The following is a 25,444-nucleotide window of genomic DNA, read 5'->3' on the forward strand; positions in this document are numbered from 1 at the left end:
TGCGGGAAATTCCCTTATTTCAGTGCTGTTTCCCACTGCTTCCTGCTGCTATCCCGGATTGTTAGATATCCCGTAGACTTTCCGTGGGACTGGTGAGGCTGCTGATCCCTTATTTTCAAATCCGAAAGTTGACAGCTATGAGCAGAACGGGAAGACTGTGAAGAGCTACAGTGGTACCTTTGGTTACATACGCTTCAGGTTACATACACTTCAGGTTACAGACTCCGCTAACCCAGAAATAGTACCTCGGGTTAAGAACTTTGCTTCAGGATGAGAACAGAAATTGTGCTCTGGTGGCGTAGCGGCGGCAGCGGGAGGCCCCATTAGCTAAAGTGGTGCTTCAGGTTAAGAACAGTTTCAGGTTAAGAACGGACCTCCGGAATGAATTAAGTACTTAACCTGAGGTACCACTGTACTTTATAAAGCCCCCCAAAAGCCGGACTCCTGCTATTGGCATTTTACCAAACCTTCAATGCACTTTGAATTCTGTTCTGCTTAAGATTTGAGATGGAGGTTTGTAAGATTCCACGAGGCCACCGTAACGGCTGCCCCCAGTATCTGGGGCCCACCTGGCCTACGAGGTGCAAACATCTGGGTCGGGGTGGTGGTGAAATGGAGGAAGCCTACCCAGATGGGGTTAGAAGCAGCGCAGTGAAGACGGGAAGGGAGGTGGCAGTTGCAAAACACCAGTCCTACTCTAGCAGTCTCTACCTCAGATTCCTTGACTGCCACAAAGTGCTTTTAGGCCTCATTGGGGCCAGAGGTTCCCCCAAACAGTCACTAAGAGGAGCGCCTCCCCCCCAAAATTTGCTACAATAACTGCATCTTTGTGCGCAGATTATGCAGTGTGTGTATATCCAGCTTCTTTACATTAAATTTATTAATCAAGTAAATGGATGTTATTAACTAAACTTAATAAATATGCTATGGGTAATATGCACTCCTGTGGTCCGGTGTTTGTTTAGCTAATATCTTTTTTTATTAATGTAAAATCAAAAGTACAGACAAAAAAAAAAGGGAAAGCATGGGAATTACAAAACAAGGAGCAGGTACAAAGACTGTATTTTCTAAATAGAGAGCATACAGTGTTGAAAAATAAAAGCAGCAACACATCATGAAAGTCAAATTTTGCAATTTGATGAGGGAAGAAAAGTGAGGTTACAGGGAACCAGGCAGAGGGTCTTCTTGGTGGTGGCGCCCGCCCTGTGAAACTCCCTCCCACCAGATGTCAAGGAAATAAGACAACTATCTGACTTTTAGAAGATATCTGAAGGCAGCCCTGTTTAGGGAAGTTTTTTAATGACTGGAGTTTTAATGTATTTTTAATCTCCTGTTGGAAGCTGCCCAGAGTGGGCCAGATGGGCGGGGTCTAAGTAAATAATAATAATAATAATAATAATAATAATAATAATAATAATAATAATAATATTGTGGGTTATTCTTTTCTGCAAAAGCCAGAGTCCACCTATTCTTGTACTACAACAAGAGGTTTAAGTCCTGTAGTGTCTTCTTATTTTGGTCCAGAGAATATCTCACTGCTTCCAGCATCCACATAAGAAGTCCCCTAAATTGGAAAACGGCTGTTTCATCTTCCCATGAGTTCATAAAGGCAAGTCCCATCTCTTCCCAGAAGGGCGCTGCCACTGCCATCCTAAGAGAATGAGGGAGGTGTTCATGGTGAGTTCTGGCACCTCTTTTTCTAGAAAAGTCACACTGTGTATGCTAAGGTACGGAAAGGAGATTCTACTCCCTCAAAATGAGATTGGCAAAATAAAATGTTAGAATATGAAGAACTAGCAAGATTCCGAGACCATACAGTTCAACTATTTAATAAAGACTGGAATATTTGCAGAGAATATTTTAAAGAACGTTGTAACAACATAAATTCTTTGGCAAGCCTGGATTGATTTCTGCATGAATTAACTACAGAATTAACAAAAAAGAGTATTTTAGGAGAGAGAAAGTTAGGTGTGCAGCTGTAAAATGAAACTTAGGAAGCACAATGGGGGGGGGGGTTGGAAGTTGTGTTATAATTAGTAACCACACAATTAAACCCCTGTGTTGCAAACAATTATCAGTAATATCCAAGGCAACACGATGACCAAGTACAACAATGCGATGTCAATATGAACTCTTTATGTAATCTATACAGAACATTGAACGGTATGAAATATATGAAATATGCACTCGCTGCAAAACCAAATAAAGAGAAATCTTACAAATCTCTGAAAGTCACAAAATAGGCACTCTTAATGGATACTCTTGAACACATAAAACCAAATAATAATAAGTCTTTTAAGTCTTTGTTTTGTTTTTAAAACTAATAAAGAATTAAAGAGGGAGAGAGGCAAGAGAAATATGTCCTCGACCTCTCAGTGGCTTTTGATGCCAACGACCATGGCAACCTTCTGGAGCAGCTGTCTGAGTGAAGGGTGGGTGGCATCGCTTTGCGGTTCTTCTGGTCCTACTTGGATGGTCATTTCCGGAGGGTGATGCTTGGCCCCATGGATCCTTCACTGTGGGGTTCCTTAGGGTTCAATGTTATCCCCCATGAAACTGCTGAGCGGGGATTTTAGGAGTATGTTGCCAACAATTTGCTGTCTACTAGACCAGACCAACATTAAAAAGAGCTTTTAATTGATGTGGGAGGACCATTCCTCTGGAGATCCTCATAGTTCGAGCTACGGAGCGCAGAGTTTCTGACAGTGTGATACACCAAGTTCCAAAAGACAACCCAGCCGGTGATTTACCTGGGAAGGAAATCACGAAAGGAGAGAATTGCGCCATCCGTTCAAGGCTCCATTCCCCTTTCTGCCACCCCAGTTGCTTTCCATGCTGGCCTGAGAGAAGGAAGGGGCTGGGGGCTAGCAGGGCAGATGTGCAAAGGGAGAGCCTAGGCAGGGAGGGAGGAGGGAGCTGAGAGCAGGAACCGGCTGCGGTGACAAACAGCCCAGGCTCCTGGGGGAGCAGGGTGAGGCCTTGCTGGAGGCTGCCCATGGCGTTCATGTGGCAACCCAGCCCCCTGGGGGGTTGGCAGGTGGGCCCCACTGTGCTCCTGCCTGCTCCTGCCCCTGCCAGGGAAAAACAAGAGATCCACACAGGCAGAGGGCTGGAGAGGAAAGCCTGGAGGAGAAGCAGGACGCCACCTTTTCAGCCAGGCCTTCCCCGGTTTTGTTCTGCTGGAAGGAGACGGACCTGGAGCATCGCTTGCCAGACACACCTGTAAGGAGCTGGCACTTCTGCCCTGGGCAAGATGGCCCTGGAGTTCGATGGAATCGCGGTGAGTGCAGAGCGGGGAGGGGGGCTCCATGATGTGATAGACAGATAGACAGATTGATAGATATGCCCTTTTGGTTTGGGTGACTTTCTCTACTGTCGGCTGCTTCTTCTCTGCTAGATTTTCTTTCCTACCTTTAAAAAAAAAAAAATTCATTAAGAATTTCAGCATAACAATTTATCAAAGACAGATCATCCTCACCCTCCCTGTTTTTCTCTCCCCCCTCCCCAAGAAAATAACACCCTCCCACCCCTGCCCAGACTTTCCTCGGCTCCCCTCTCTGGTTTTTCAGCACATGTTATTCTCTGCATATTATAAAATTGTAAAGATCTTTAAATTATCTGTCTATATGTTACCAATAATAAATTTGTTTTTGTTTATTCAAAACCTGCCAAGGAGTCCAGTTCATCTTGTTGTTTCTTTAAGTACTTTGTAAAAGGTTCCTATTCTTCTTTAAAGTCACAGTTGTCCTTATCATGGAGTTTGTGCGTCAATTTCGCCAGTTTGATATAGTCCATCAATTTCCCTTGCCACAGTTCTTTGGTCGGGATTTCTTCATTCTCCCATCCTTCTGCTATTAAGACTCCTGCTGCCGTTGTCACATACATGAATATGTTCTTCAGTTTCCTTGGCAGGTCTTTTCCTACAATCCCTAACAAAAATGCTTCAGGTTTTTTTTACAAATGTTAATTGGAACATTTTCTTCAATTGATTGTATATCATTTCCCAGAATTTTTTAATTTCACTACAATCCCACCACATGTGATAAAAATAAATCTCTGCTAGATTTTCTGAACTGCTGAGAGGCAAGCTTACATTTTGCCCCAGCAGGGAAAGGTCTCAGCCCTCTCGAGGGCGCAGGGCGCAGGGCGGAAAACGAATTTATTTCCTGGAGACTTTCAATAAAAGAGGAGGCAGCTTCCTGTCCACCTCCTGCGTCAGCCAAAGGCTCCTTCTGTCTTTAGGTTCTGAGTGAGAGTCACGGGGTCCTGCAGCCTCATTTTTTTTAGCTACCATACCTGACAGCTTCCTGCGCCCTCCCCCTTTGTCTCTGCTCCTAGTCTCCACCACCACAGATGATCCACCCCTTTCAGGTGTCCCTTTTGCAGCCCGTCATTCATTCAATACTATTTTTTAAAAAAATAAAAAGTCAAAGCCGAAAGTGACCATTTGGTGGGGCTTGCGCACTTGTGATGCTCTCCCTGAGTTCCTCCATGTACGTGTGCAATGTTGCTGCCCCAGAACATGAGTATTGACGCCTGAACTTAATACTTTAGAGGTTACTGACTATAACCACTTCCCAAAGCGCCCAGCGCAGCTTCCCTGGTGGCAGACGACAAGAGCTGTAGTCACACTCGAATGCACTGTTAAGAAATTACATTATGCAAGCATAATTGCCAATGCAATTCTGGGCTGCATCAATAGGAGTATAGCATCTAGATCAAGGGAAGTAATAGTGCCACTGTATTCTGCTCTGGTCAGACCTCACCTGGAGTACTGTGTCCAGTTCTGGGCACCACAGTTCAAGAAGGACACTGACAAACTGGAACGTGTCCAGAGGAGGGCAACCAAAATGGTCAAAGGCCTGGAAACGATGCCTTATGAGGAACGGCTAAGGGAGCTGGGCATGTTTAGCCTGGAGAAGAGGAGGTTAAGGGGTGATATGATAGCCATGTTCAAATATATCAAAGGATGTCACATAGAGGAGGGAGAAAGGTTGTTTTCTGCTGCTCCAGAGAAGCGGACACAGAACAATGGTTCCAAACTACAAGAAAGAAGATTCCACCTAAACATTAGGAAGAACTTCCTGACAGTAAGAGCTGTTTGACAGTGGAATTTGCTGCCAAGGAGTGTGGTGGAGTCTCCTTCTTTGGAGGTCTTTAAGCAGAGGCTTGACAACCATATGTCAGGAGTGCTCTGATGGTGTTTCCTGCTTGGCAGGGGGTTGGACTCGATGGCCCTTGGGGTCTCTTCCAACTCTAGGATTCTATGATTTGAGTATACAAGCATTTAAGCTACAGTCATACCTCGGGTTACAGATGCTTCAGGTTGAGTTTTTTTGGACCCGCCGAAACCCGGAAGTACCGGAACGGGTTACTTCTGGGTTTCGGGGGTCGCACATGCACACAAGCGCTAAATCGTGCTTTGCGCATGTGCAGAAGCCCCGAATTACAACTTGTGCGTGCACAGACGCGCTGCTGCGGGTTGCGAATGCTGCGGGTTGCGAACATGCATCCTGCACAGATCACATTCGCAACCCGAGTGTCCTCTGTACTAGTATTTACAAGTTCTTTAGAATGTGTGCTCTCCTCTTGCCCCCTCAAAATTGCAAACTCATCTCCCTTCCTGACACCAATTAAGCCTGGAGTGCCACTCCCACACATTGCAGAAACTTCTGGAAGGCTTTTTTAAACCTTATCTGTTTCATGAAGAATGTACAGTGGTGCCTCGCAAGACGACATTAATCCGTTCCGTGAGGCTCTTCGTATAGCGGTTTTTTCGTCTTGCGAAGCAAGCCCATTGACGGCTTAGCGGATTAGTGCTATTAGCGGTTTAGCGGCTTTTAGCGGATCAGCTGATAAGCAGCTTAGTGGCTTAGGAAAAGGGGGAAAAAGGGGGGAAAACCTGCAGGAACTCGCAAGACATTTCGTCTTGCGAAGCAAGCCCATAGGGAAATTCGTTTTGCGAAGCGCCTCCAAAACGGAAAACCCTTTCGTCTAGCGGGTTTTCTGTCTTGCGGGGCACCACTGTATTGCTAACGAAACAGGCCAGTGGTTGCTGCTGGATACTCTGTGGGTGTGAAAGGGCTTGAAGCACTGCAAACCCTGATATAGAGGCAGCTTTCTCCCTTGCTCTGCTGCACCCTCAGGCGCCCCTCAGGCCAATCGGCATAGGAAGGGAGGTGCCACAGTTAATTCAGCGTTGCAGCTGTAGCTTTTCTGAGTGGCTGTTAGCAAACCCCCCACTCCTTTTGCCTGTCGTCTCCCCTGGGGAACTTGTAGGTTGCATTCGAGGAAACTGCTGCAAACTGTTTTGAAACCAATAGAGAGGAGGAGTGTGACGGGAATCTAACCAGTAAATAATAAAGAGTTGCTTTGCCCAAGGGGGAATTTGAAGAGAACAGGGATGGCAATGGCTAAACAAGCAAAGCGCTTCTGGAGGCAGCCACTGGCGCTCCAGATGAGCAGAGCCACACAAGCAGCACAAATGGTGTGGAAACAGGATTCTGCTGAATTCATCCCTCAGGCCCTCTGCTTCCAGACCTGCTCCTTTCCAGTGGTACCCGGTGGAATCCTGCCTTGCCCTCCTGCCCTTAGGGCAGCTCAGCCAATCCCTGCAAGAGGCGTCAGTGTTCTTCATTGCTCTCAAAATCCTTTTGCAGACTGCAATGCAGACCCTTCTATCACCTTGCAAACCTAGATTCCCCAAGGGCAGAAACATCTTGCATTTCTCAAGTCCATTTTAGAAAACCCAAACAACAGCCCACAACTTTGAGAATGACCCTTGTTGTCTTTCCATCCACCCCCTCAGCAACCCGACTGGAAAGAAATCGTGAACAAGAAGTTGAAGTTCCCGGAAGGCCTCCTCAACGCCATCCAAGACGGGCAGCTGGTGAAGGTCCAGCAGCTGCTGCAGGTGAGCGACGGGATCCTGAGGCAGCTGGATGAGGCCGAGGACCGGGCGTGGCGAGAGGCTCTCAACCTGGCCATCCGCACGGGCGGCGAGGAGATCACCAAGACGCTGCTGCGCATTGTCAAGTTTGACTTCCGTCAGATCCATGAGGCCTTGCTGGTTGCCGTGGATACCAACCAGCCCACCGTGGTCAAGCTGCTGCTGGACCGCCTGGACCAGGAGAAAGGCCGCAAGATGGACATCAAGTCCTTCTCCTCGGCCTTGTTTGACAACTCCATCGACAACTCCCGCTTTGCCCCGGGCGTGACGCCCCTCACCTTGGCTTGCGAGAAGGACCTCTACGAAATCGTGGACATGCTGATGAAGAAAGGCCACGCCATCCCGGGGCCGCACAAGGTCTCGTGCTCCTGCCTGGAGTGCTCCAACGGCCGCAAGTTTGACCTGCTCAAGTTCTCGCTTTCTCGCATCAACACTTACAAGGGCATCGCCAGCCGGGCGCACCTCTCCATCGCCAGCGAAGACGCCATGTTGACGGCCTTCAAGCTCAGCCGAGAGCTCAAGCGCCTCTCCAAGAAGGAGCCCGAATTCAAGGTCTGTCTCTTGCCACACCAAGCATGTAGGTCAAGGTGGGGAACATCTACAGCCCTCCAGGTACTGGTGGACCACAACTCCCATCATCCCTGAACATTGGCCATGTGGGCTGGGAGTCCAACAACATCTGGAAGGCCACCGGTTGTTCCTCAGCCCTGACACTGATGTTGCATTTTAATTCCACAATATTCACATCACAAACCTAATTCTTTTAGAGGAAGGAGTTGGGGTGGGGAGTCCATGGAGACCACGCTATGCATCTGGGCAATTCAGATTCTGCACACAGAAAAGCCGTTCTCTTCAGAATTGGGGTGGGACCTTGTGCTGCACTTCCAAGTCAGAGCCAGACCCTTCCTTCCTTGACCCTGCCTTGTCCTTTTCCCCCTGTCCAGCCCGAGTACCTGGCCCTGGAGCAGTTGTGCCAGGAGTTTGCCTTTGAGCTGCTGGGAATGTGCCGCAACCAGAGCGAGGTGACGGCCATCTTGAATGACGTGGCGGATTCCTCGAATGACGAGGAAGAGGAGGACTTCAATGACCAGGCCTTCGAGGAGGGGATCCCCAACTTGGCGAGACTTCGCCTGGCTGTCAACTACAACCAGAAGCAGGTGGGCTTTTTATTTATATCCCGCCCTTCCCCGTTCAGAAAACCAGGCTCAGGGAGGCTAACAACAGATTTAAAACTCTTCATTGATGCAACAAAAGACCAGCATAAAATACAGTATGAAACGTGAATAATAAATTCAGAATTCAAATATCAATTTAGGGGGGAAATCCATCTAATAAACATTAGATGATCACCAGGGCTAGCTGGCTGAGTTGGTCCTACTTGGGCCAGCGAGGAGACCAGGGGAGAATTAGCTGTGGGGTCTCAGAGCGGGGAATCTTCATAAAAAGGGGAGGGAAGGAAGGGGAATAAAAGATCAGGCTAAATTCAGATTGAAAGCCAGGCAGAATAGCTCTGTCTTACAGGCCCTGCAGAAGGAAGTTAAATCCTGCAGGGCCCTGGTCTCCTGGGACAGAGCATTCCACCAGGTCGGAGCCATCACTGAGAAGGCCCTGGTGGAGGATAATCTGACTTCCTTAGGGCCCGGGACCTCTAAACTATGATTATTCATGGACCTTAAGGTCCTCTGCGGGGCAAACCAGGAGAGGCAGTCCCATAAATACTAGGGCCCTAAGCTACAAAGTGCCGGATTTAAGGCAGTGTATGTGGGCCGTTCTCCTGCACAGGGTACCGAACCTTTGCTTTGATCCAGGAGAGACCTTTCCACCTTATTTCCCCCCCAGTTTGTCGCCCACCCCATCTGCCAGCAAGTGCTGTCATCCATCTGGTGTGGGAGCCTGCAGAGCTGGAGGGGCAGCACCAATCTCTGGAAGGTCTTCATCTCCAGCTCCATCTTCATGGGAATGCCTTTCCTGTGCCTCCTCTACTACGTGGCCCCCAGATCCAAGGTGGGTGGTTTGTGTCAAGCATAACACACCGCCCTCTTCCCAACCAACGTGGTCTTGGCCTCTTCAGCCCGTAGGCAGCTTGGGGGACCTCCTTGTTGATTTCCTGGTGCCTATTGAATACTTATTCCAGCATGCTTTTTAAAAAAAATTTGCAGTCTGTATTGTAAACCCCTGAAAGACTACTGTAGTTAATTGCTATTTATGCAGATTTCTTTTCTTTAAACATAATTTTTTTATTAGTTTTTTATCATATCATTTTCAACAGTTATTAAACATACTTTTATATCTTATCCAGTTTTTTTTTACTTCCATCAATCACACCTGAAAATTTTCCAATCTTATCTCTTAATATACACTTCTTATTTTCACTATTACATTTAAATCTCATAACTAATGTCTCTCTTCTTTCTCTTCTTTACAATATTTCATATATTTCTCCTTACAAAACTTCTTGTAGTCCTACTACCATAATTTGTTGATTACAGTTGCTCTTCAAATAGTTCGTATATTTCTTCCAATCTTCTGTAAATCTCTGGTCCCGCAGGTTTTGAATCCTTCCTGGCATTTTATCTAATTCTGCATAGTCCATTAATTTCGTCTGCCATTCTTATTTCGTCGGTATTTCTTCTTGCTTCCATTTCTGGGCTAACAATACTCTTGCCACTGTTGTTGCATATAAGAACAAATTTACATCCTATTAATATCCTCACCTATAATGCCAAGTAAAGATGCTTCTGTTTTTTTTTTAAGAAATATTATTTCTTAATATTTTTGATGGAACAGAAATGGCCTTTGTGACATTATCCATGCCAGACTTGCACATCACCATAGCTGGTTGGGGCTGGTGGGTGTTATAGCCCAAAACACCTGGAAGGTAGCAGGTTAAGGCAGGCTGATGTGCACCTATGGGGCGCATGCCCTCTCCTAACATGCTGTGTGCCACTTCTCTCATCAGCCTGCCAAAATGCTGAAGATCCCAGTGATCAAGTTCCTTCTGCATTCGGCCTCGTATGTCTGGTTCCTGGTCTTCCTGCTGGCAGAGTCGCTGGTGCTGGAGTACAACAACGAGACCTTTTCGGGGCGGAACCAGGACTTCTGGGAGACTTCGCTGCACATGATATGGGTGGCAGGTCTGTGTGGCCCAGGTCAGACTGGCAGTGGCACCCCTCCTCGCGGCCCAAGATGTCCCCTGAACCCATGGCCTCTTCCCCCAAGGATGGGGATCCAGAGCCCTGGGCCATGGCAATGACCAGCCAAGGTTGCCCCTCCTCCAGCTGTGCCCAGTGGTGGGTTTTGATCCCCTGTGCTTTCTTCCTCCAGGTTTCTTCTGGTTTGAGTGCAAAGAGGTTTGGATCGAGGGCTTCCGCAGCTACCTCTTGGACTGGTGGAACTTCCTGGACATTGTCATGCTCAGCATGTACTTGGCCTCCTTTGTCCTCAGGCTCCTGATATTCTTCCAGGGCCGTGTTTTCTGTCTGGATAACAAGGAGTCTGCAGAATGCCGTTACTACACAAAAGCGGGTGAGCACCTCCCACAAGCTGGGACCTCGTTCCTTCTTCTGTGTTGCGATTCCGTGAGTTCTGGCTTCCGTCACGGGGTCCCATTGCATCAGAAGCGGTTTAGTCATCTTCTCTAATCTTCTCTAATCTAGAGAAGATTGGGAAACGTTTTTTGAATATATGGGAAATAATGGTGTACAGCTGAAAACGCTGGAAGCATTAAGATAAATTCAGCAGTGTAAATCAGTTTTGATGGATGCAATAATGGAATACTGAATGGTATAGTTTTTGTAAATTATGCAGGGATTTGTGATATGTAAAATGAACCATGGAAAGAGAAGAAGTCAAGTCATTGATATCTTAAGGATGTAAAAATGAGTTCTTTAAATTGTGAAGCAGAAAGTTTAATAAAAATTATATACACAAAGAAGAAGAAGAAGTGGTTTAGTCCTGCTGGCCACATGACCCGGAAAGCTGTCTGTGGACAAACGCCGGCTCCCTCGGCCTGAAAGCGAGATGAGCGCCACAACCCCATAGTCGCCTTTGACTGGACTTAGCCGTCCAGGCGTCCTTTACCTTTTGACCTTTTACTGGCTCCATTGGTGCACCTGTTTGAAAGTTCAGCATAGAGGAAGTAAAATTCACATTTCCCTTTGACATTAGATTGCATGAGATCATGTGAGTTTCAATTAACCACAATGGCTATGTTTCACTTCCACTGTGTGAAGTCCCAGGGCTTGGAGACTCAGGTGGTTCCCGCTATTGGGTTTCCCTTTGGGGAATCTGATTGGCCACTGTCAGAACAGGGATGCTGGACTAGATGGGCCTTTGGCCTGATCCCATGGCCAGTTTCTTCTAAGATTCCTAAAATTCTTCATTCTCTTTACATCTTAAATTCAGTTCTTGCTTGTCACAAATGTGAGAGACGTGAAATTCCGGCCATTTTTAAAATTCTTCATTAATTTAGAGAAATCCTGGCTCCAAACCGAGCCCCTTGTAATATTTGCCTCCAAGACAGGTAAGCATATGCACACCTGCACATTGTTGAAATAATATTGCCGTGCAAATGGGAAAGATTTGTTTGTTTTTCCTTTGGGAGAGGATGATACAAACTGGGAATTGCTGTCACATGATTAAACACGATCCAGGTCCCCACTGACCTCGCCCAGCCTTGCCCCCCCCCCTGCTGCCCTCCAGACATTTTGGACTGCATCTCCCATCAGCCCAAGAAAAATATGGCCACTCTGGCAGGGGCTGACGGGAGTCGGGGAAGGCAGCCTTTAGAACAAGGGGTTCCCAAACTAAGGCCTGCGGGCTGGATAAGGCCCGAGGGACTCATTTATCTGGCCTGCGGCGACCCCCGCCACCCGCTGCTGTCACCTCCTCTTAGTGGCGCTGCGCTGCACGGCTGCCCACTTCCGGGTCGGAGGAGCACCGGAAATAGCTTGAGTTATTTGCGCATGCACAAGCGTTATTTCCGGTGCACATCCGCGTCGGAGGAGGCCCGTGCACATGCGCACAAGCTATTTCCGGTGCTCCTCCGACCCGGAAGTGCGCCGGAAACAGCATGTGCGCACGCGTATGTGTACGCGCTCCCCTGCCCTCTGGCCCACCGCGTAATCGGTGCTGAAGACACCGGCCTGAGGCATGGTAAGTTTGCTGACCCCTGCTTTAGAAGGTAAAGGAAAAGGCTTCAGACGTTGGTACAGGAACGTACAAGGAAGGGCTGTGGCCAACAGAAACCTTTGGCGCACGGAGACAATGGAGCAGGGAAGCTGACTTGCAAAAGGTGTGACCACCTGACACAGACGTCACCTGGCACTCATCCCCCTCCCTTTTGTGACACAGACCGTCAGGAGTGGCACACCGAAGACCCCCAGTTCATGGCCGAGGTGCTCTTTGCAGTGACCAGCATGCTGAGCTTCACCCGTATGGCTTACATCTTGCCCGCCCACGAAACTTTGGGGACCCTGCAGATCTCCATTGGCAAGATGATTGACGACATGATCAGGTGTGTGTGGGGGGGGGATGCTGCCCTGGCCTTTTGACTTTGTTTTGCTGGTTTTAATGTTGTATTTGTAAAGAAATCTAATTTTGAGAACAAGAATAGCTGTTATAGGCTGTTTTCCCTTATGGGGTATCCAAGAGCCTGCATAGAGTCCTTAAGTAGGTTCCCTGTCGATAGGAGAAAACAACAGAGGCCAACCAGAGAATATTGTGAAGCAAAGTGACTAGTGAGCCCGATCTTTATTAAACTCTTGCAACAGGGTCCCCACTCACCACACACAGGAGGGAGGAGGAACCCAGAACAATGGTGCGCAAACCCTTATATAGACTTTTGAAACTGCCCACCCTCTTGCTCAAGACCACCCCCAAAAATATCATGCATACATCACAGAAGGAGGCAGGTCTACAGCAGAAATACATCACAGAAGGAGGCGGTCTACAGCAGAAATCCTGTCTGCCAGGATACCTGATAATGGTCACTGATTGCTTTACCTGGGCAGCCTGGCCATTCTTTTGTGATGGTAAATACTTCAGTTCCTGAGTCCCAGGTCATAGGCTCAACCTATTCATGCACAAATACACGGCCTTAAGACAGGATTTGTAAGCAAAAAGACAAAGGGAAGGCTTTCCCCATTTCCTCCCTCCTTTGGGAGAGTCAAAATGGTTTCAGGATTGCTCTCTGGTACTATATCAGACACATGGTTTATATACTTATGTATGTGTTTGCCTTGTACATTTATGAACGTTTATTTTATATTTGGGACCTTTGAATTCTTATAACAACAGGTGACCTGCTTTTCTTTAGCTTTTTGGCTTGTGCTTCTCCTCTTCAGGTTCATGTTCATCATGGTGATCATCTTGACCGCCTTCCTGTGTGGGATGAACAACGTCTACGTCCACTACCAAGACTCTGAGAAGCTGGGGAGGTACGGCAGCTGGCTTGGAGGCATCAAGGGTGGCCAAAAAGGATGAGATTGGACAGCTAGGAGATTGTCCAGGGTGCTGGCTCAAAGTCCAGTGTTTTGACATCCATGCCAAGCAGGTTCTGAACCTGGTCAGTACTCAAAGTGGGAGACCACCCAGGAACCCCATGTTTGTTTGGCCCCCACTAAACAAAGATAGGAGCAAAACCCATTGCTCCACCTACATTTGCCTCCAGCTCTGCCCACCATGGGAATGCAGCCCCTGAGAATGGTCCCCACGAGGGAAAGAAGCTCTTGAGCTGAAGATGGTTACCTAGACCTGATCTTGGCACTCAGACTCTTTGCGTCTATAGCAGGAAGCAGTTGTCAGGTAGCAGCTCTTTCCCTGCCTCAGGAGGGGTCCAAGATACCCATTTATTGTTATTTACATAATTTATATTCCACAAAAGTAAGAAATCAGCTTACACAAAATCAGCATAGTATAAAAAATAAGGCTGAATGCAATTCAGCTGTTTGGGTCTCAGGAGAAAACCCAAAATCCAGTCTCACCACCTGTTCAAATGGCAAAACCGGTGAGTTGCCTGTGGGCACCGCCAGACTGTCAGTATTTCACGAGAGGGATTCAAGCGTGTGCTGGAACTTCAGGTGCGCACAATTAGAATGAATTGAGGGGCTCTGTTGTCCACTTAAAGTGGCGTTTTACAGATTGGAAAGTGGCAGGGAAATAATGGAATAATAGAATCTTAGAGCTGGAAGGGACACAAGGGTCATCTAGTCCAACCCCTGTAGTACAGGAGTCTCAGCGAAAGCAGTAGCTTTAATTGCAGTAGCAGGAAGACCAGGGCCGGATTTAGGTTTGATGAGGCCCTAAGCTACTGGAGGTAATGGGGCCCTTTCTATGTCCAGTTGTCCTTTGTCAACAACAAATGGTTGCTGTTTTTTGTGTTGAATATATGCTATATGGTAGTTTATGAACCCAGTAGGTATCTAAAGCCACTTGCACATAACAAAATATGTATTTTATCAAAGTAATTGTTGAACTGAAAACCAATTAAGAAGAAGTATATTAATAGTGAAATAATTATTAAGCTCTAACTTAAAATGATTTTTTATTCATAACAAACTTAATAATGCGAACACATTCGCATTTGGCAACAACAAAAGTTCCTTTAGAAACACAATTTACCAAGACTCATAATCTAGTCTCTAGAAACTTGCTATAACATGAAATAATAATAGGTGTAAAGATATGATGCAAACTACTAATAATGATAAATAGCAGAATGTAGGCACCCTATATATAGAAAGGAGCAAAGCAGGGATATTTTAGGGAGCAGGCTAGCAGGTGGGGCCCATGACTTACATCACAGGAGCCTACACAACACAACACAAAACACTGTTGCTGTATGTAGGTTTTATTTTATTTGTTTTTTATCTTATATTTTGCAAATGTACATCCAGTTTTTTTCCCTTTAATTTTTTTTGGGGCGCCCAAGAGAGTGGGGCCCTAAGCTAGAGCTTGTTTAGCTTATACGTAAATCCAGTACTGAGGAAGATGTGTAAATACCCCACATGTATCAGGATGCTCTTTGTCCTATAACTGCCCCACAAGCAAATCAAAATGAGAGGTCAATGAAGACTGGATATAGTAATCTAACCTCTACATAAGCTTTGTGCAAGCAGATCAGGATGAATGTTGAAATAAACATTGAACGAGAATGTCCCCTGGAGGAAGCCTGGTGGGAGAGGGTACCCTGACCCGAAACCCCCAGCTGTTTCAGCTTGCTATCCCTTCTCCCATGCAGCTTCAACGAGACATTTCAGTTTCTCTTCTGGACCATGCTTGGGATGGAGAAACACGATGTGGTGGACATGCCCAATTTCTTCGTAGCTCAGCTGGTGGGGAGGGTACTGTACGGGGTCTTCACCATTGTCATGGTGGTCGTCCTCCTCAACATGCTCATTGCCATGATTACAAGGTCCTTCCAGAAAATCGAGGTGAGTGCTGAACCAGGAGGCGAGTAAGAGGGACCCCGCCTTATCCTTTGCATGGCATCTTACGTCTACTGGAATTGGACCGGGGTTTGGGAAGTGTGGAACAGTGAGATGGATTTCCAGATCCAGATCCACACTCTACATCAGCGGTTCTCAACCTGTGGGTCCCCAGATGTTGGACTACAACTCCCATCAACCCTGAGCTCTGGCCTTGCTAGCTAGGGGTGATGGGAGTTGTAGTTCAACAACATCTGGGGACCCACAGGTTGAGAAAGGCTGCTCTACATTCTCCAGGGACTTGCAGCTAGAGATGGGAGAGGGCAGCAACTTCCATCTTGTGCTGGGTTCATCACAACTCAGGGCTGTTTCCCTTCCACTACAATTCATCTTCCTCTTGCTGTCTGCTGTGGCCTGTAATTAATTTCAGTGGAAAGGAAACATCAAAAACAATACAGCAGATCAGACATAGGCAAACTTGGCCCTCCAGATGTTTTGGGGACTACAACTCCCATCCTCCCTGACCACTGGTCCTGTTAGCTAGGGTGATGGGAGTTGTAGTCCCAAAACATCTGGAGGGCCGAGTTTGCCTATGTCTGCAGTAGATAGACTAGAAGAAAAAAAAGAGAGCAAATGCCCACTTGTGTTTCCTTGTGTGGTGGTTTCCATTCCATTGTGTGGGGTTTCCACTCCCATTTGCATTTTCAACGGGCTCCTCTGACACATCCCTACTTGTAGCCAACAGAGGCAGCTCAGTGTACCATATCCACCATGTTTCTGGGTGGTGCACAATGGCTCTCTATTGCTATTCAGTCAGATTCACTGGGGCCTCCCCCTTGCACTGCTGATCTCCAGACGATGCTGCTACTCCCGGGAGACGCAGCTGCTGTTGGTCTTTGCTGTCCATTCCGTGTTTCTGGATTGCAAAATGGTACAGCAATTGCTCTGCACGCAGAGAGTCGCAGGCTCAATCTCCAACTAGGACTAGGCAAGACACGCACCCACCACACCCCCTCTGGAGAGTTGCTGCCAGCCATTAAGCTAGCTCAGGGTTTCCCAGACTTGGGTCTCCAGCTGTTTTTGGACTACTGTTCACATCTGGTCCCGCTAGCTAGGGATGATGTGAGTTGTAGTCCAAAAACAGCGGGAGACCCAAGTTTGGGAAACCCTGAGTGGATGGACTCAAAGGACTGGCTCAAAATGAAGTAGCTCCTTGCGTTCCTGTGTCTTCAAGGAAGACCCACAGCTCAGAGGTAGCACACCCGCTTGCGTGCAAAAGGTTCAGTCTCCCATGGCAGCTCCAGGCAGGGCTAGTAATGCCCCCCCCCCCAATCTGAAACCCTGGAGAGCCATTGCCTGGCACTGTTAATAATCCTGAGACAGATGGACCAATTGTCTGACAACTTGCCTGTGTTCCTATGTAAGCCTGCAGGCAAGGCCTGGGGGTTTGTATTCTTTCCTTAATGATCTTTTTGGACCGAAGAGCAGGGCAAAGATGCTCTAGATAGATAGATAGATAGATAGATAGATAGATAGATAGATAGATAGATATAGACAAATAATAATAATAATAATAATAAATTTTATTTATACCCCGCCTTACCCAGTCCAGACCGGGCTCAGGGCAGCTGACACCAGGTATAAAAACAATTGATTAAAATACAACTTAAAAACAAGATTAAAATACAACATTAAAATGCAGCCTCATCTCAGCAGAAACTCAAATCAAAAACTTTTGGGGGGATGAAAACGTCAAGTCTTCACCAAGGCTAACTATCCAGACTGCTCCTACGTGGGCCAGAAAAAAGACAGGGAAGTCCCCAAATAGGAGTTCCATCACAGAAGGTGAAAAGAAAAAGGAAAGAGGAAAGAGGGGAAGGGGATCGAGTTGATTCCAAGCCAAAGGCCAGGCAGAACAACTCTGTCTTACAGGCCCTGCGGAAAGAAATCAGATCCTGCAGGGCCCTGGTCTCGTGAGACAGAGCATTCCACCAAGTTGGGGCCAGTGCTAAAAAGGCCCCGGCTCTGGTTGAGGCTAATCTGACTTATTTAGGGCCCGGGACCTCTAGGGTGTTGCTATTTATGGACCTTAAGGTCCTCCATGGGGCATACCACCTCTCGTATTTACCAGAGTCTTCCTTGCTGCCTCTTCTCTCCTGTGATCTTCAGAACGATGCCGACGTGGAGTGGAAGTTTGCCCGCTCCAAGCTCTACTTGTCTTTCTTCAGAGAAGGCTTGACGCTGCCGGTGCCCTTCAACATCATCCCGTCACCAAAGTCCATCTTCTACGCCGTCAGGTAATTTGTCAGGCTGCTCCTGGGACCCTTGAAGTGGGGAGACTCTGGTAGTTCTGGGTTAAACTTAGCCCTCGGCAGCAGAGGACTAGCTTACTTTATGAACTGGCATGTTCTATACATGCCCCCTCTCTGCAGAACTGTTGCTGCTTTTACAAGCATAATGCTCCTTCCGCATTTGCCAGGAACCAGTCCTTGAATTTGACAGCCCATAATAGGAGGCTACCGTCATTGTTTTATTTTTGGAACCCACCCAAACTTTTTTTTTTTTTTTTTGGATTAAAAAAGGTAAAGGGACCCCTGACAGTTAAGTCCAGTCACAAACGAATCTGGGGTTGCGGCACTCATCTCGCTTTATTGGCCGAGGGAGCCGGCATACAGCTTCCAGGTCATGTGGCCAGCATGACTAAAACGCTTCTGGTGAACCAGAGCAGCGCACAGAAACGCTGTTTACCTTCCCGCTGGAGCGGTATCTATTTATCTACTTGCACTTTGACGTGCTTTTGAACTGCTAGGTTGGCAGGAGCAGGGACCGAGCAACGGGAGCTCACCCTGTCGCGGGAATTCGAACTGCCGACCTTCTGATCAGCAAGCCCAAGAGGCTCGGTGGTTTACTTATGTTATTTTAAAATGAACTTTAGTTTGTATAATTGTTTTAAGATTGCTGACTTTATTTCTGTTTATATGTCAAATTTGTTTCTAATCCATGCTTTCGTCGAAATATTATCAAGCAATACTTGAGGGCTTATCCACACATCCTCTTGTTCCTGCCGCTTTCCCCTGGGGGGAAGACGCCGCTTAGTGCTCCATCAGAGCAAGCAGCAATTTAGTCCCCAGATTGCCATTGGTTCCAATCTATCGCTAAGCATGTGCATGTTTTCCCTTGGAAAGGAGAGGAGGAAGGGGGAAAGTGCTCAGACCTCTGCCTAGAAGGTGCAGATGAAGTAGAAAACCACTCAGACTTGCATACCCCCCAACATTTCTCCACTGAAAATAGGGACATCCTATTTAACAACAACAACAACATTTATACCTTGCCCATCTGACTGGGTTGCCCCAGCTGCTCTGTGGGGCTTCTAACTTATATAAGAACATCATTAAACATAAAAAAAACTTCCCTATACAGGGCTGCCTTCAGTTACTGATCTCCTTGGCTCAGGGCAGTCATGCAACTCCATACACTCCAACATTTCTCCAATGAAAATCGGGACATCCTAAGGAAAAGTGGGACATTCCAAAATCAGGTCAGAAACCAGGACGGCTTCTGTAAATCCGGGACTGTCCCTAGAAAATAGGAACACTTGCTTTCTAGGCAAGACAGAAGCAAACATTTGTCCTTTGCAAAACACTTGAGGATTTTTGTCAAGTAATCAGCATGTAAATTTTGTTAAATTAGTAATAATAATAATAAACATCACAGTCAGCCTTGTTCACGGGCCTCTCGGCTCACCTCTTTCTTCCCCCATCTTCTCCCAGGGGCCTCTTCCGCTTTCTGTGCTGTTACAAACCAAAGCGCCAGCAGAAATACCCCCCCATCTCAACCATTGTAAGTTCCCTTTGGGGCTGTTTCAAGGGGCTGTTGCTTGCACCGAGGACTCTGCTTGCAGTGGGCTGTCGCACTCTCTTGCTCAGCCTTTGGATTTGTGCTGGGAGTGGCGAGGGAGAAGACCATCTAGCTAGCACATTAGAAGTGCTTTTGGCAGGGCAGCCACTGCTGCCTGCAAGGAGGGACAGAGGGAGGGGGAGGCAGTGGGGAGACTGGGGCCGAGAACCTGCGACTTCAGTTTCAGTGCCCCTTGTGCTCCATTCGGTGACATTTATGAAAGACTGTTGCATCAATTAAAAAATAGTTTATAGGCCAAGTTGCTTCCGTGCTGCACCAAGAAGCCTGTGCGCTCCTAGTGCCATAATGTCCTGTCGTCTTCTGCTTTTCAAATAACTGCACAAAACAAATGAAATACCGTGAAAATCCCTGAAACAAGATGTAATCAACTAGAAACATTATCTTATGGAAATAAACTAAATAATAAAAATCATAAAGTTTAAGGAAACAATTAGAAAAACCTAAAACTGAACAAAGACTTAACAGGATGCCGGCTACAAACCTCGTTTCACTGAACCATTCAGTTTCCTCAGAAAGAAATAGAAAAATAAACCTTAAATGACCAAAATTCAAAAAAGGGGGTAGAACTCCCAAAAATTCTGAAGTATTATAATCTTAGCTCGACCTAGGTGAAGCAAAGTGCAGTAATAAAGGATCTGTTTGCATCTGTTTGCTTTTCAACTAATTATTTCGGAGGCCATGCCTCTCTGGGCATGCTGAAGCATGCGCAGAGTGCTTTGTAGCCACAACCACCTGCCTTCTAGCCTCCAGATGCAGGCCTCCCCCCAGGGTGCTTCCGGGAGGTGTTACCCCCTCCTACTATGTCTCGTTTGGGAACCCTGTCACCCCCTGACTCTGCCCTTCTGCCCCCCCAGTCTAACCCCTCCACAGATGAGGGTGGCCAGCGTATGGAGGGCCGCGCTGCCTACCGGCACCAAGTGCTGAAGGCGCTGGTGCAGCGCTACATCGACACGGCCCGGCGGGAGTTTGAGGAGAGCCGCAGGAAAGGTAAGCAGTGTTGCCTCGGAAGGGGGATCCTGATGGGGTGCCATGTCCAGAAGGGCTTGCCCACCACCCTCCCTGCCACACTTCTGTAACCGGGTGTGGGGTTTCTGTTTGTGCCACTGTGCAGTGCTTTGGAGTCACAAGACTCTGTTTACATTCCAGAGATTCCAGACTGTTGGAAGTCTCACGGGGAGACGGATGTTGATATTACTGGTTTCCTGTTTCTTTGTACCAGTTGCCTCTCTGCTTTCACAGAGAGAGGGTGTATATTCTTTTCTGTCTGCATAGTTAGAAATAAAATTCAGGTTATTCAGGTTAAGAACTTTGCTTCAGGATGAGAACAGAAATCGGGCTCCGGCGGCGTGGCAGCAGCAGGAGGCCCCATTAGCTAAAGTGGTGCTTCAGGTTAAGAACAGTTTCAGGTTAAGTACGGACCTCCAGAACGAATTAAGTACTTAACCTGAAGTACCACTGTACTTCGTAATATATAAAGCAGCCAGTTAGGCTGCAGTCAGTCTGATTCCAGGAGCAGTTCTAACTGCTGCAATAGAGAGCTGTGCCCTTCGTCCATCTTTCCCACTATTCAACACCTGTCTTCTGCAGAAGCTGCATTCTTGGGCAACAGTTTCTCATGCATTTATCCTGAGAAAGCTGAATGTTTATGATTCTTCCCTCAGACCTTGTGCGGGGCCGGACTATATTTTGAAAAAAACATATAAATGAATTCTTATGCCCCACAAATAACCCAGAGATTTTAAATAAAAGGGCACATTCTACTCACGTAAAACCACGCTGATTCCTGAACCGTCCGCGGGGCGGATTGAGAAGGCGATTGGGCTGGATCCGGCCCCTGGGCCTTAGTTTGCCTACCCATGCTTTACAGTGTTTCTGTAGATACAGCCTAAACAGTTCCCAGTCTTTAAAAAAAATTCTCTCTATTGTCAATGTCCGCAGATCTGGGGAACCGCTTGACGGAGCTGAACAAGTCCGTGGTGCGCCTCCACTCGGAGATGAAACATCTGCGCCACACCGTGGCCACCAACGGAACAGCGGCCAACCCCTTGGACGGGGCCAGCGTCCTCCACAAGTACATCATGAAGGTGCGCAGCAGCTTCCAGGGCTACGACAATGATACAGGCAGCTCTGGGGAGGGGTCCCCTGTGGAAGCTGTTGTGCACCAGGATGGCGCCGTTGCCGAAGAGGACGCAACGCCGTTGCCTCAGGAACCCTCTGAGGGACAAAAGGCGGAAGCTGAGGAAGGGCCGCCCCAGGTGGAAGCGGAGGAGAGACAGCCTGGTGTGGAGGCTGAGGAGAGACCACTGGAGGTGGAAGCTGAGGAGAGGCCACTTCAGGTGGAGTTGAGGGTGCCAGAGGTGGTGATAGATCTGGCACCAGAAGAGAACCCTGTAGGAGAGCCAGAGACCTGAGCCGCCTTTCCTCCAAAGAGGAGCGATCTGTTTCATTCTCAGCCGGGATCCGCTGTAGAGTTCAGGGTGGCATTTCCTTAGCAGCCTAGAGGAAAGTCATGCTTGTAGAATCTGCCCCGTTATCTGAGATGTACAAGGTGCACACACAGGACAACACAGTGTCCTTTCTTAAACCAACATCCTTTGCCAAGGAGAGATAATGTGTAATTCATCCAGCTGGCACAAGGGCTTTTTACTGAGAGGAATGGGAAGGCAGTGAAGAGTTACTTAATACAGGCAAATGATTCTTAGAGCTGGGCTCCTGCTATTGGCAGTTGACCAAGCCTTCAACCCACGTTGATTTCTGTTGTGCTTTGGGGGTGGAGCTTGGGTGGCAGAACAGGTGGCACTGCAAGAAACAGTCTGATTTTGACATGCCACAAGCCAGCAGCCGGAGAATCACTGGGGCCAGAAGTTCCCCAAAGAGTCACCATTTCTTTTGGGGGGGAGAGAGCAGCCACCCCCCCAAATTGCTCTACAATAACTTCAACTTTGTGCACAGATTATGCAGTGTGTGTGCCTCCAGCTTTCTTACATTAAATTTGTTAATCAAGCAAATGGATGTTATTAACTAAACTTAATAAATCTTTTATGGGTAGTGAGTACTCCTGTGGTCCAGTGATTCTTAGCCAATATGTTGGGAAAGTTGGGCCATGCTACACGGCACAGATGTTTTTATAGGACTAGGTCAAAATGGGGGGCTCCGTTTCCTGAATGCTGATCCCACCCCTCCAGCAAGATTTCCCGGGTCACATAAACATGGGCAGGATCACTGTTCCTTTAGAGGAGAGGCAAATGCTTCTCCTGATTAATCTCCAGGCGGATGAAGCAAAAGCAATAGTAAAACAAGCCCCACAAGAGGGATAATAACTTTGGACTCGTCCCCTGTTATGTACTGAGCTTGGATCCTAGGAAAATAGGCAGGTAGGATCCCAAAATGCAACAACTTGATTGGCCTGCAGGAGCAGCCCAATCAGGCTCCAGGAGGGAAGCAGAGCTAGCCAATCACATGGGACCCATTGCGTAAATAATGTATATAAAGCCAGAGGTTTTGGGGGGAAATTCATTCACTGTTTACAAGCTGCAGCAAAGAGCATGAAATCACTACACGACTTGGGAGTATATTTCATCCCCACTTTCTCTTTGGTTTGATCCTGTCGTGCCTCAGTTGATTTCCCAGGCTCTGAGAGCTTTTCTAATTGCCTTGTGAATATTCAACCTTGCCTGCTGAATCGGATCTTATCAGATGCGCAAAAGATGCAAAGAGAGATTTTGCTTAACTGAGCTTCAGTTCAGTGGGTAAGATCAGATTTTCGCAAGGCAACATCAAGAAAAGCCTTTGGACCTGGGGGAATTAATTGGGGAGCAATACCATTCAAATAGGGGTGAAGAGAAAGTGTGGGTGAGCCCTTTGGGTGGTGAGCCAACTATTCCCAGAATTTGTTGAAGCCAAGTTCCAGCGTGTCAGATTCCTGCCCAGTGGCTTCACACTCCAGTCTCCCTTCAAAATTCTTCCTGGGTCAGGGCAGCTTCATTGTCCTGGGACAGCCTCCCTCAAGCTGGCTGGGGCTGGTGGAAGTCGTAGTCCTAAATATCTGGAGGGTACTGGCTTGGCTAAGGTTGTGTGTTACGGGGTGCAAGATTCCCCCTGGAGGTGGTTCTTCGTTAAAACAATTTTTGTTAAAGATTTTCTTGGTTTACAAAAATACGTGCATTGTCTCTTTTTTTCAGGCTGTGTTTTCTACAGATCAGCTGCATTTGTTGTGGGATGTTAGTGTTAAGGTTGGGGAAGCAAAGAAGGGGTGGCGAGAGGGGGTTGGCGTGGTGAAACCTATATTCTTTTAGCTGGTTAACGTGTGGGGTTTTGTGTCAGGAGATTCTGAGGCTTACCTGGTGCCCTCTGTCTTGTGACAGTTCATCACATCACCTGCTTTTAATTTATTTATCTGGAAATTTGCAATCCGCTCTTTCATTAAAAAAAAAAGAGGTGGCTCAGCAGACAAAATACAACAAAACGTACGGTAATTTAAAACACTGGTAAATTCTGATTGGTTTAAAGAAAAATTCATGCGGTGAAGGCCTGTACAGTTTTCAGAAGGCATCTGAAGAAAGACAAGAATGTTTCTTGCTGAAGGTCTATTGGCAGGGAGTTCCACAGGACACAGCCTGCCATGTTAAAGGTTTGGTCCCTAGTGGAGGCCAAGTGAACCTCAGGAGCTGCATGGGGAACCACATGAAGCCCCCCATCAGAGGATCTAAGTGATCAAGGATCTGCTGAGCTCTCTAGTTTGCCTGTCAGCCTCTAGCTCTTGTGTAATTAGGGGGTTGGCAGCCCAGGACCTCCAGACACACTGCCCAGGTTTGTGCCCCAGAGGGGTCGTTTGGGTGCTGTTAATGCTGCAAAAATGAGTTATAAGTGCAAGCTGATTGGCCTCCAGTGTGAATGCTGCGGGTTGCCTTCGTTGGTGGGAGAGATCATCCTGTCTCACTGGTCAGCTACCCTTAAGTTGGGCAGCTCCTGGTCAACCCACAACAGTGACTGGAGGAGGAATGACCTCTGGGGGGAGTGAAGAGAGGAGAAACCCCCTGCCACATCTGCAGCAGCACAATCGGACACCTCCATCCGCCCCAGCTGCAATAAAACATCTCTCTCGGAGAGCCAGTGTGGTGTAGTGGTTAAGAGCGGTAGACTCGTAATCTGGGGAACCGGGTTCGCGTCTCCGCTCCTCCAGCTGCTGGGGTGACCCTGGGCTAGTCAGACTTCTCTGAAGTCTCTCAGCCTCACTCACCTCACAGAGTGTTTGTAGTGGGGGAGGAAGGGAAAGGAGAACGTTAGCTGCTTGGAGACTCCTTAAAGGGAGTGAAAGGCGGGATATCAAATCCAAATTCTCCTTCTTCTTCTTCTCTCCCGTATCGGTTTCCTCAGCCACATCAGGCGCTGCAACTCTTCAGCAATTTGACTTCACCTGCAAGGCGCACTCCTCCATTGTCTCCCGACACAGACAGATGCCAACCAGCTGGTTGATCCAGGACTTTCTCTCAACATGTTGACCCAGCAGGAGCCCCTGCCCTGTAGCGGAGGTGGGTGGCGCTGTGGTCTAAACCACTGAGCCTCTTGGGCTTGCTGATCGGAAGGTCAGTGGTTGGAATCCGTGCGACAGTGGTGAGCTCCCATTGCTCTGTCCCAGCTCCTGCCAACCTAGCAGTTCAAAAGCACACCAGTGCAAGTAGATAAATAGGTACCGCTCCAGCGGGAAGGTAAAGGGTGTTTCCGTGCGCTCTGGTTTCTGTCACGGTGTTTCATTGCACCAGAAGCGGTTTAGTCATGCTGGCCACATGACCCGGAAAGCTGTCTATGGACAAACGCCAGCTCCTTCTGCCTGAAAGCGACATGAGCGCCGCAACCCCGTCGTCGCCTTTGACTGGACTTAACCATCCAGGGGTCCTTTACCTTTACCTTTTACCCTGCCCTGTATTCGAGAGGGATGCCTGACTATATTATTTACCTTTGGTATTCAACTCTGTTTTACTCAGGGTAGACCCACCAAAATTAATGAAGTTCAGGTCCATTCATTTGCTCTGAGTAAAACTCTGTTGATTCTGCCAGGGATCCTTGAGCTGAGATTCCTGCATTGCCAGGGACTGGACTAGATGACTCTCAGTGTCCCCCTGCCCATGCCACAGTTCTATGAATACCACCC

The 25,444-nt window shown here is 47.7% G+C and overlaps 1 protein-coding gene and 1 long non-coding RNA gene across 3 annotated transcripts; one reads left to right on the forward strand and one right to left on the reverse strand.

Moving 5' to 3' along the window:
* The first annotated feature begins 2,848 nt into the window (after nt 1-2,848).
* LOC309340940 (short transient receptor potential channel 2-like) lies at nt 2,849-22,310 on the forward strand. Of its 2 annotated transcripts, XM_081860205.1 has the most exons (13): nt 2,849-3,280; nt 6,809-7,501; nt 7,894-8,106; nt 8,789-8,953; nt 9,909-10,083; nt 10,274-10,474; nt 12,302-12,464; nt 13,294-13,386; nt 15,189-15,381; nt 17,545-17,672; nt 19,146-19,215; nt 20,148-20,280; nt 21,232-22,310. In XM_081860205.1, exons 1-13 carry the CDS (start codon nt 3,254-3,256, stop codon nt 21,702-21,704), a joined length of 2,727 nt encoding a protein of 908 aa, XP_081716331.1. In that variant the 5' UTR covers nt 2,849-3,253; the 3' UTR covers nt 21,705-22,310. The 2 variants fall into 2 exon arrangements, with proteins under 2 accessions (XP_081716331.1, XP_081716332.1); XM_081860206.1 differs by lacking the exon at nt 8,789-8,953.
* On the reverse strand, nt 15,423-17,600 carry LOC309341403. Its single transcript, XR_014156305.1, has 3 exons — nt 17,504-17,600; nt 16,777-16,875; nt 15,423-15,782 (listed from the first exon to the last, which is right to left on the reverse strand). It is a non-coding gene; the product is annotated as an uncharacterized lncRNA (long non-coding RNA).
* Nucleotides 22,311-25,444: the final 3,134 nt, after the last annotated feature.

The sequence above is a fragment of the Podarcis erhardii genome, assembly GCF_964252035.2.
Source record: "Podarcis erhardii genome assembly, chromosome: 4".
Classification (NCBI taxonomy): Eukaryota; Metazoa; Chordata; class Lepidosauria; order Squamata; family Lacertidae; genus Podarcis; species Podarcis erhardii.

Bases quoted from the DNA above. Each gene is read 5' to 3' on its own strand.
- LOC309340940 (XM_081860205.1), top strand. From the start codon at position 3,254: ATGGCCCTGGAGTTCGATGGAATCGCG. The intron at 10,084-10,273 runs GTCTGTGTGGCC...TTCTTCCTCCAG, and splicing joins GCACATGATATGGGTGGCAG to GTTTCTTCTGGTTTGAGTGC. The intron at 17,673-19,145 runs GTAATTTGTCAG...ATCTTCTCCCAG, and splicing joins TCCATCTTCTACGCCGTCAG to GGGCCTCTTCCGCTTTCTGT.